Source organism: Mesitornis unicolor, unplaced genomic scaffold (assembly GCF_000695765.1).
Source record: "Mesitornis unicolor isolate BGI_N332 unplaced genomic scaffold, ASM69576v1 scaffold27262, whole genome shotgun sequence".
Taxonomy (NCBI): domain Eukaryota; kingdom Metazoa; phylum Chordata; class Aves; order Mesitornithiformes; family Mesitornithidae; genus Mesitornis; species Mesitornis unicolor.
The window spans coordinates 54,430-65,594 of NW_010171713.1; the positions used below are offsets into that span (position 1 = coordinate 54,430).

At 49.8% G+C, this 11,165-nt stretch overlaps 1 protein-coding gene across 2 annotated transcripts in view; it reads left to right on the forward strand.

Moving 5' to 3' along the window:
- RBFOX2 (RNA binding protein, fox-1 homolog (C. elegans) 2) overlaps positions 1-2,315 on the forward strand; it is a 55,147-nt gene extending 52,832 nt beyond the window's left edge. Inside the window, exons 11-12 of one of the 2 annotated variants that reach the window (XM_010180124.1) lie at positions 878-950; positions 2,069-2,315. In XM_010180124.1, the coding sequence (XP_010178426.1) occupies positions 878-950; positions 2,069-2,113 (118 nt within the window). In that variant the 3' untranslated portion in view covers positions 2,114-2,315. The remainder of the gene's footprint in view (positions 1-877; positions 951-2,068) is intronic. The other variant, XM_010180126.1, reaches the window with a different exon arrangement.
- The last annotated feature ends 8,850 nt before the right edge of the window (positions 2,316-11,165 follow it).

Sequence of the window (11,165 nt, forward strand, 5' to 3'; positions counted from 1 at the left end):
TTTGTCTTACTTGCACTCGCACGTGCACACATGCATGCACAGCCCAACGTGAAGGATTTGAATGCACGGTTTGTTTCTCTGCTCCCGGGCAGCGTAGCCCTCCGGTGTCTGTGAGCTGGCTCAAATCCTGGCCTCTTCCCTATCCTTGTGATGCTCTGCACAAAGGAGGGAGCGTGGTTATGGCCTCGGAGTCAAAAGACGTGGCTTGCCTTGCCAGCTCCTTGCTCTGTGGCTCCGAGCAAGTTATTTAATCACTGGGTGCCTTTCTCTCCCCATCCATAAAGTAAAAATTGCTCAGCTCGTACAGTATTCTAGGACGCTTTAGCGTGCAGCTCTGTGTAGATACAAAGGATTATCATCAGCAGAGTGCTTGCCTTAAGGTTTTTCATCTCCTGTGCAGCGAGGCGGTGTTTTAATCCTAGCGTGTGTGAGACCATTAAAGTTTATGCTCCCTTCTCATTCTGGAGAATCCCTCGCTGCTCCCCATTTAGCAGCTGTTACTGTGCCAGTAGCACTAGCGCCAGCAGTCACTCTCCTCCCAAATCGCATCGTGCGAGGTAAGGGATACGCTAGCTGTCATCTCGAAGGTGCTGACCTCTTTCCTACAGGTTGAACCTGTGGCTTCTGCTACATTCCTCCTTGCAGGCCCTTTTCTCGTCCATCTCATACGATGCATGGCAGCATGCCCATAGGATCTCTTCAAAGAGGGGCTGCCTGCGTGCATGTGTGTGCATGTATGCATACATGTGTGTAGAAGGGCATGCTGCTGCTTCTGTTGCCTGTGGTCAGACAGCTGTTTTGGTGCCCCTCCAAAGTCACTATTTTATCCTTTTTTTTTTTCCTTCCTTTTTTTAATATCTTTTCTCCCTCTCTTCAGTTATGGCAGGGTGTACACAGCAGATCCTTACCATGCCCTTGCCCCTGCCGCTAGCTACGGAGTTGGCGCTGTGGTAAGTGGGATTTTCTTTCTTGTGCTGTTTCTCATTTCCAGCATGGGGAACAGCTGTTCACTGGATATCAGGTAATGAAACTTCACTTAGAAAATCTTCTTTATTGAAGAGGTTCCTCAGCTGCAGGGCTGGGTTCCCAGTTGTTCTGCATTTGTTTGTTTGGGTGTGCGCTAGGATAGGAGCCAGGTTGTAGGAGACCAGTTGTCACTTGGTCTCGCACATCACCTCGTACAAAGAAGATGGTAGAAGAATGACCAGAAACGTCATGAGCCAGAACATTGGTGAATCAGTAGAACTGTATCAAGGTGATACATAGAGCAAAAATTAGCAGTAGTTAGAGATGCAAGAAGCCCTTTCCTGCCATTTTCATTAGCTTTAAAGGCTCGTGTTGCATGTCAAGAAATCAGTTCTAGGAAGCAAAGGAATACGTTGTTCTCATGACATCTTGCAGCAAAGCTGCTTCACTTGGTTCCCTGTCCCACTCGTGAAAGGTCCTGCCTGCCAGCAGTAGTTATGCAAGGGCAGAAGTGAGGTATGCTGGCATCGGAGGGGAGTGGAGCAGCTTGCTGAAAACACATGCTTGCCCATCTGCTTCTAGCCAGCACGGTATCTGTGTTGTTGCTAAGGCTGGAATACAAATGTGCTCAGAGAAAGAGACACCTAAATATAGCTCTCTGCAGTGTAGCACCTCCATTTGAGCCTCAGCGCATCGCGTGGATTCTCTTTAGGGTCGATGAAGGAAAAGCAGGTACTTCTAGGATACCAGCTCATCGTGTCTATTTCAGACCTTCACCTTAAGGTGAGGTGAAGAGCATCCTAGAAGTCCTGGTCTTTGCTGTCTAAAAAGACAGCCTAGATAACTGGCTCCAAGATTAGGACTCATGAGCCCTGTCTCTGGTACTGAGCTCCCATCGACCAAGACTTGCCAGACTTCAGCTGGCTGGTCATGAGCCATGTCTCTGGTTGTGCAGGCAAGGTGCTCCTCTCTTGCTTCTTAGAGGAGCTAATGGTGGTGGGTCAGTGCCAGGTTAGTCCTTCTGAGAGCATTCGGGTGGTCTCCTGAGTATTTTGTAGCGGTTCACCTCCTAACAACCTCTTCTCTCATTTAATTTCCACAGGCGAGTTTATACCGAGGTGGCTACAGCCGATTTGCCCCCTACTGAAGTGACGTGAGCCCCCTGCAAGTGGGACAGCCCCCCCAGTTCATGAGGCCTGGCTATTGCAATATTTACTAGTAGAGGAACTCTATAGCAAGACGAGGAGGAAAAACAAGAAACAAAAGAGAAAATACTTTTTTATACCTCACTATGTTCTTTGAATATGTATTTTTTTCCTTTAAATTTCTGCCTTTAATTCTTTTGTTCCAAAGATTGTGCATTTTTTTCTTTTTTTTTGTTTTGTTTTTGGGTTTTTTTTACTGTGGTAAAAATAATGCATTTCCGTGTCTGTGTGTTGGTGCATAGCTTATCCTACCAATCACGGAAAAGGCGATTAGTGATAAGGAAAGCTGTTCAGAACTGATATCATGCAACTAATCAGGAAGACGAAGACAGAGTTACTGTGCTGGGTCTGGTGCTTGGTGCCTGAGAGACAGGAAGATGTGAGGGAGAAGCCTCCACCTACCCTGTTTCTGGTCTGCAGAAGAGGAAGCACTCTTGGCTGTGGCTGGGACCTTAGTGCTGGTGGGAAATAGTCATTCACATTTGAAAACAGGGGAAATGCAGAGACTTTCCTCATGTTCGTCACCATCTGATGCGCACAGGTTTGGGACAGTTTAAGCAGTGTCAGGATATTAGATTTGGCAAGAGAAGATTTCCTCAACCTGCCCAAAGACTTTGGCTGTTGTCTGCTGTGTAGGGGACAAGACTTTGAAGGAGTTTTTGATGAGGATAATCTTCTCCCCCACACACAACTTTATTCTAGCTGATCGTTGTCCATTGCTGGTGGCTGTTGTTATCTTAGTTTTCCTTCCTCCTTTTCAAGATCTTTCTCCCTTGCTGTCTCTTTCCTCCCCTTCTTTCCTTGAGGAGTGGTAGATGCAGTGCAGCATCACACAGAGTTACCTCTATTGCAGACAGCAAGCGGTTAAACGTGTGGAGGTGAAGCCCCTGTAGCCTTGCAGAGGAGGAAAGGTAGCAGGAGAACCGAGTATCAGTGCCATGCTTGGGCACTCCAAGGTCCAGCATGCAAGGTCTCTCCTCCTGTTCATCCTGAGCTGCTCAGGTGCTTCTGCAAGAAATCTGTTTCAAATAACATGAGTGAGGAAAAACCAGTCATGTATAAGCTGCTTTTGAGGCAAGGGGCAAGTGTGTGGGTTTGTGTGGGGGAAGAGGGTCTTTTATATCTAAACGTGATTCTGAAGCAGTTTTGCTTCTGTCAGGAGTTTAAGGGGAGGCAGAAGCAGTTTGTACAAGCTCTGAATTCATAGGAACTTCCCACCAGAAGCTATTTCGAGCCCTTACATGGTTGGGTTGGAGCCCCTGGGTCTGCTTTGCCCACCCTCTCGTGGAAAGTTGTGCACCTGGTCTGCTGAGTCCATATAGACACTACATATTAGAAGATTTGGAAGCAGACAGACCATTTAGGGGAGTGCTCCATGACTCCCTAGACCTTCTCCCTTCCGCTCTGGTGTACAGCGGTTTTGCAGGGTTTCAAAGTCAGCATTTCTAGATGACTGCATGAGCTGTGCTGTGACAGGGAGTTGCTGCTCTCCAGGCCTTCCCATTCAGCTGCTGGTTCCTAGGCTGCTCCCAGCAACCCCAGTGGTCAGAGGCAGGGTCTGTAACCACGCGTTAAAGAGATGCAGAAGCGTGGTTTTATTCAGCCGCCTCAACTCCCTCAATTGGTACTGGGGTGAGCTCGCCGCCCCCAGAAGGGCTGCTGGGAGTGTGGGTTTGCTGGTGGAGCCTCTCCAGCTCCTGCCATGCACCTGCTTCTGCTCCATCCACTGCTGGTGCCAGAATAGGAAACCTCCTGCATTTAACACTAAGCGATGTCAACAGGCAGCGCCCCCGGGGAGGGGTCCTGGGGCAGCCACGCACAACCACGCGTTTTTGTGCTCTTCCCCAGCGATAGACGGAGCCTCTCTGGAGGCACCTCAAATGGGAAGGATTGGGAAGCCATTAGTTAAGCTAGAGACCCTGAAGCTATTGATTCTCTGAAGGAATAGCTAGATCAAGGGGACACCAAACTGCCAGCCTGTTGGCCACCTTTTTGTTGTTGTTGTTGTTCTGGTTTTATTGTTGGTTTTTAACTTTTTTTTTTCCAAGCCAAAGTTTGGTTTGTTGCTGTTATGACAATTTTTTTTTGTTGTTTGTATATAAATATTTTCGTTAGCTTGAAAATGGGGAGGGGGGAACAGGGTGTTTGGGGCTTTCGCAAAATCTAGGAAATGAGGGGGACTCGGGGTGTTTGGGGGCTTTTACTGTCTGAGCTGGGGTAGGGAAGGGAGGACTTGTGGTAGAAATAGTCATATTCAAGGGGAGCCATTTCCACCGCAGGGCAGCCGGGGGACCTCTGGAGCTGAGATGCAGGAAAAGCCTCCACTGGAGCTGTTGTTCCCACCCATGGGGCAGAGGGGCTGAGCGAGGCTGTCCCTTCCCGGGCCCGCAGGCAGTTCCCCGTGCAGCAGCAGGTCTGCAGGCTGTGAGTGAGAGGAGCGCAGCTTGCAGAGCCTGGCAGGTCCAGCTCCTTGCCCCTCTGCTCCTTTACTACGTTTCAGTTCAGCTGGTTCTGACTGCAGCTCCCGAAAAACTGGGCTTTCCCTCCCCTGCAATCCCCCCCCTTCGCCACTTGGCCTCTCTGCGAGTAGGGAGGCCAAGCCCCATTTCTGCCTCCGAGCAGAGTCTATGCATGGCAGCTTCCTCCTGCCCAAGTATTTTAGGAGCGTGAGGTGTTCAGTGCAGAAGTGCCCAACCTTTGTGGGGCCGTGGTCCCCTGCTGTGTGATCTCCCAGTAACACCTGCTCCAGACCACCCAGCCTGGTTCTTCCTGCTCCCCGCCGGCTCCTCTGGTGCGATAATCAGTCGGTGCCTCCTCCGCTCCATCGGTAATGCAGCTCGGTCCCTGCTGAGGCAGCTCGCCGACAGCCTGGCTTCCTGCCCTCAGCAGTGGGATGTAGAGGGGATGTCGGGGCTGGAGGTGACTCGCTGGTTCCAGGTCTCCAGAGCATCACACCTCCCAAAAACTTGCACGCCAGCTGGAATTTTGCAGCAAGGTTTCTTGAGTGAGTGTTGTGCCGTGGCGGGAAAGCTCTTCAGCCTTTTCTTCCCTCTTGGCAAACAGCAGCTCTGGTTTCACTCAGTTGTGTTACGAAGTGGCTTGAGATGCATTCAGAGTAGCCAAGCTGTAGCTGTGTTCATCTTCTGAAGAAGTGAGGACAAAGCCTATATCTCCCTATGCAAAACGAATTGTGCTTAATTAATTAAACTGGGCCCTGGCTTATTTGACCGAAGACAGCAAGCGCTTGTCCCCGAGGTGAGTCTGCAGTCACAGGTCCCTGGCAAAGCAGGGCTTGGCTTTTTCCGACGGCAGCCACACAGGCAGCCTGGCAAATAGCTCACTGTTTGTCACCATCTAGTCTGGTGTCATCGGGGTTTCTCTTGATGCAGAGAAAAATGCTTTTCCTTAAGTGTTGCTGTTTGTACTGTCTGGCCAGCACATGATACAGATAAAATTTAGGATTGAAGAGTTGATTTATTTAATGTTCTGGTCTGTCTTTCCTTGTGGGTACAGGTAACGCTGATACAAAGATGACTGCTGCTGGTGTGGCATATTCTCTACTGGGAATAAGTGCTATTAATGCCCAGCACCTTAACAAACCGTTGTGCTGTCCCTGTGCTGGGGAGGCTGCCCTGCTGTCGGTGGGTCAAGTTTTTCTAAGAAAAGCCATGATGGGACCTGAGGAGGTCAGGGAGGTCAGTGTGAGCCTGCTGTCACCAGCTGTTCCCAGGTTACGTGAATCCTGTGTCGTGAGTTCAGATAGACAAAGCCATGTTTTAAATGAGCTGTGGCGTGGCTCTTTCGATGCCCAAGAGAGAGCAGACCTGCCCAGCGAGAAAGGGCTCCAGCTCACAAGTCTGGGACCTGTGTTTTGGGCAGGGCTTCGCCAGTGATCCTCAAGGGTCAGTGTGGAGCAGCCCTGTCGCTAATCTAGACTTAACTTCCCCATCCCTCAAGTGAAGGTAATAGTTTAGCCCATGTTCTCACCCATTTTGAGACCTCTGGATGTGAAGTGCACCGCAAGAGCTGAGGAGGGTTAACTGAGTAGCTGGCTCGAGCCCTAGTTGTGAACGGTTCATGAAACCATTTCCTTGCCCGAAAAGAGCTGTTGGGGTTTCAGTCCCAGCACCCAGAGCTTCGGCAGCAGGGAATCCAAAGCAGAGCCTCCCAGTTCCTGCCCATGCTTTTCCCCAACCCGTCTCCATCTGAATAGTCACCTCCTGGCCCCGAAGGAGGAGACAAGTGGAGAACAGGTTTGGGGAGCACTTAGGAGTTCAGTAAAGGGACAACAGAACAACAGCTCTGGGGAGTGCTTTTGCTGAGTCCAGCTCCAAAGGGAACGTGCATGGCCCGCGGCCTGCGCCCCTCCAGCTGGGCAGGGGCGGGGAAATGCTGTCCTTGGTGCAGAGGGGTGGTTTTTAACGTGTGTTACCTGTTTGCACTGTTTTAAAATAGGAGGGGAAAAAAAAACACACAAAAAACAAAAAACCAAACCCAACCTAGTGAACAAGATGCATCCAATGTAAACTTCTTTGTGTTTTTATTTTGTCATGCTCTTGGAAAATGTCAAACATTTTGTAGTATACACCGGTGAGACTTGATTCTTTGTTGCATAAAACACTATTTTTGGTGATGTTAATGTCTGAAAAGCCCCTTCCCTCCACCCTCACCTTACTGATTGCCCTCTCTGCCCTCCAACCCCGGTAAGCTTCTCTTCTACCATGAAAACTCCAGTCACCAAGGCAAGCAGGAGTCTGGTAGCCAGGGTGTGAAATGGGGCCCTTTCCAAGCAGGCTCTGGGGCTTCTCTCCAGTGGGTTTCCCTCTCGCCAGGAGCTGGCAGGACAGCCTCCGTCCCTCTGCAATGCGTGCATCAGTGGCAGCCCCGGGGGGACATGGAGTGTCCCAGATCCTGTCTCCGTTGCCACCACTCGCCCTGGAAGGCAGCTTCTTGCCCTGCCGGTGGTTGTCCTCTCTGGGCTGCAGCCAGTGCAGGCGTGTGCAGGAGACGAGCGTCCCACGCTGCCTCTCAGCTCCTGGTGGAGCAAGAGCATGTCAGCCAAAAATCTCACCTGATTTCCCCAGGAGGTTGCTGGTGTCCAAAACCGTCCACCCCGATACTCGTTTGGCTGGCAGTCAGCAAGACGCCAGTTCATCTTAGGAATGGGTTTTTATTATTCTTTTTTTGTTGTTGTTCTGAAGGGGGTCGGTGAAGCTCTTGCCAGACTCCCAGCTCTCTGCTGGTGGAGGGGCTCATTGCTTCCTCGTGGAGTGAATTCCTTACAGAAATGGGGCCTCCCACAGTAGTAGTCTCAGTTTTGGCCATGTTTTTCTGTTCTTTTTCTGTTCACAGTATTTTGTGTGTGCGCGTGTGTGCTGTAGTTTTGGCAGCCTGATTTGGCTGCATTATCAAGTGACGAAATAATCCTCTTTTACCCCAGGGGATATGATTTGGTTTTGGGTTTTTTCTTTTTATTTTTTTCCCTTTTTTTTTTTTTTTTGATATGATAAATCCTGCTTGTAAATAGCTGGAGCTAAAACCTGGGGCCGATAGCAAAAGAGAGCCAGGGCTGTTGAGCGATACGGAGCTGGTGGAGTATTTTACTGACCTCACAGGCTGATCTACTTGAGACTTGGAGATTTTTCAGTGCACGGCTGAGACGCCGCAGCACCTCCAATGGCAGCGATGGACTTGCCCCTTCACCCCCAGCCTCCCCAGCACCTCCCATTGCCAGGTACCGCCGGGGAGCAGGACGCATCCCGTGTGGGATGTGTTCCCATCCCCTGGATCATTTCCTAGGACGCCCGAGCTGCTTGCCCAGGGTCCCATTTCCCTGCTGACTCTGGAGAAGCAGTATCTGCATCCCAGGGCTTCGTGACAGCCTCTAACTTCCCGCCCTCCCTCGTTAAGTATCATATTGTATAGTAGCTTTCAGACCATACAGTATTCATTGGGTTATTCCTATTATTATCAAGTAGCTGGAATTGTGAAGGTCGGAGTAGTTAGATCTTTAGCTTTTATTCCTTTTTTTTGTATTACTATCCATGTGTATAAATTATTGATCATATTGCTGGCTTTTATAAACTCTAAGCAAGGGGGGAAACCCTTCCTAACCCTTTGCAAATGGTAATGAAGCACTGTTTTTAAATAAAAGAGAGAAACACCAGTCTGCTGGCTCCTGTCTGTTGTCTTTTTTTCTGGATGAGTTTCGCTGGTGCATCTTCCTGGCAGGTAAAATGTGAAGGAGGAGGAGCTGGGAGATAGGATCTCCTGAATGGCGATAAGGGGCGAAGCCATGGCAAAATGCCAGCCCTGTCTGTTCCTATGCTGAGCTCTCTGTGACTCCACTCCTTTCCCTGCCACCCCTTGCTGCTGCTGCTGCTGAGCAGAAAAAGGCCACTTGTTTGGTATTTGATAGGAAGCCTTTATTCTCTTCAAACCTAATCTGTGTTTGAACCCATTAGTGTGGGAGGAGACACGACGATTTCAAATTACGGTGTCAGCCTTCTCTTTGGTGCCTGCGTAGCCAACCTCCCGCTGCCTGTGTTAGCACAGGTTTAAGCGTTAACGCACACAACTGGGAGCCGGCGTTCCTGTGCTCGGCATAAATTTCCTCTGGGAGTTCAGACATGTCTTTAATCACTGCTTCTGTTGTCCTGCCTATGAAATGAGTATTGCTGCAGACAAGGAGAAATTCATTCATATTCTGCAAAGTGCTTAAAGGTCCTCAGGTGAAATATGTCATGCAAATATAGATCTGTATAATCAGGTGCTTTTTCTGCAGAAATAATCCTCAAAATAACATGATGCAGGTTAAAAATGACATGATAAATGATGCCGAGGAATATTCCTAGTACAGTTGAGGCCAACACAGGATTTTATTGCTTTTGGAAGTGCAAGGTACCCAGAAGAAAGGGATGGGATAAGGTGTGTGCCCAGATGCTGGGGTTGCTGGTCGTGATGCAGGAAGGGGCGTGAGCTCCTTAAGCATTCCTCCCCGGTGCTTACCAAGGAGCTGCAATGTGTTCCTGTCAGATGATCCTCATTTCATTCTAACAATAACTTGAGAGGATGTTCAACAGTAGCTGCTAAAATTAGATGCCTGGAAATCAGGGCTGAATAATTGTTGTGGAAGAGCTGGTTAAAGGACTCGGGATCAGTGAGACACTCGAAACGAAGCTCTGCGGCGCAGGGAGAAAGGTGGTGCAGAGCCACGCTTCGAAAGTGAAGCAAAGGTGCCCTGGGTCTTCCAGCCCACCTGTGTCTCAAGGCAAATCCATAAAATGTCTGGTCCTGGAATTCACCAATAAGTCATTAAAAGAGTAATTTTATTGCATTGCTCAATGCTTTGAAAGAACTGCAAGCTGGCTAAGGAAGAGAATGCTGCTGATTTCATACGTTCCCCTTCTATAAGCTGTAAGTAATTACAATAAATAATATAAAAATCATGTGAGTCAGTCACAGCTGATCACTGTGTGCAGGTATCGCCCGTTCAGAGCAAGGACACCACTGTCACCTTAAGAAGCGGCTAGGAAGAGGCCTCGTAACAACCTGGATGTGGGCTCCAGGCCACAGGGCTCGATATCAGCCCAAGGTCCACCAACATGGTTGCCGAATCCCTGTGTGTGCAGCTGTGTTTGGTAGCTGCATGGTGGGAATTTAGTCAGTAAATGACAATGTTTGCTGGAAAATGTTGTTTAGATCCTGTTGAAATAATTTATGAATTCAAGTTGAGTGTGCAGAAGAACTCAAGAGTGAGGCCGGTGCGGCTGCCCAGGCTGTGTCTTGGCCTGGCACTGACGAGCTGCAGCAGGAGGTTCAAGCCCAAAAGCCCAGGAAGAAGTCCTTCTCCCTGCGCCAGTGGAGGGGCTGACCTTTTCCCGGGGTTTTGCTGCTGGCCTGCTGCTGACTCTGCTGGCTTAGGGATGGTGGCCTGAGCATCCTTCTGATAGGAGAACTGAGCAGCTAATGTGGGAGGGAGGGTTACTTGCATGCTTCCTTTCTGTCTTTGTACAAATATTACAGTCATAGACTAATTTAGGCTGAAAGAGGTGCATGGAGGTCATCTAGTCCCATAAATTGCTCAAAGGTCAGTCAAATTCATGTACCCGTAGAATATTTGCCAAGAGTTTGGAGGTGAAAAGCCTTCTGGAGGGCAAACAACTTGATGACGTCCTGGAAGGTGAGGGGTGACCTGTGTTTCCCCCCAGCCCTGTCTCCTTCCCTGCGCAGCCTGGGGTTGGTTGTCACTTGTGGCTGTTTCACTGGCGTGTGGAGAAGAAAAACCACGATGCGTGTAACTTCTGAGTCAGGCAAGGCATGTTTTTTGTGGCCACTCAATCTGCCTGAACCGGGGTCGTTTCTGGAGTGGTTCAGCAACGAGCTTCCAGTGTGGTTCACGGGCTGGAGCTGTGGGGAGGGAAGAGAGGGGAAAGAACTGCAAAAGCTCATCTGTTTATCCGTCAAGGACAATTCATTGCTTTCCAGAAGCACTTTACAAGGAACAAAGATCTGACTTCTCTAGGGCTTTCCTACCTGGTAGCACCCAGCACTTGGGAGGTGAAGCCAACCAACCCCAGCCCCACCTGTGGGCTAAGGGCTGTGCTGCAATGGGTTATTTCTGAAGCATTTCTAAATATCAAATCCTAATCCTGGAGCTTTCAGTGACTTGCTCTGGCCAGCCCTGTCACTCACCTCACTGGGGGTGACCCATCTGCTGTCCTGGGTGCTCGCTGTTCACCCTGAGCTCACACTGACCCATCACTGACAGCCCAAACCTGTACCCCTCGGGTGCTGCTCCTCTTCCCAGTGCTGGCTGATGGAGACAGCCCCACAAATGAAGTCCTTATCCGTGGGGCAAGCCCAGGAGTGCTGTGACCAGCACCCCCTCATCTCTTCTCCTCCAGCAGAGGTGACCCTGTGTGAACCCTATGACCGGGTACTGAGGTCAAAACCAGAGGATTTTTGTTTCTGACAAGAGGCAGGTGACTTCTG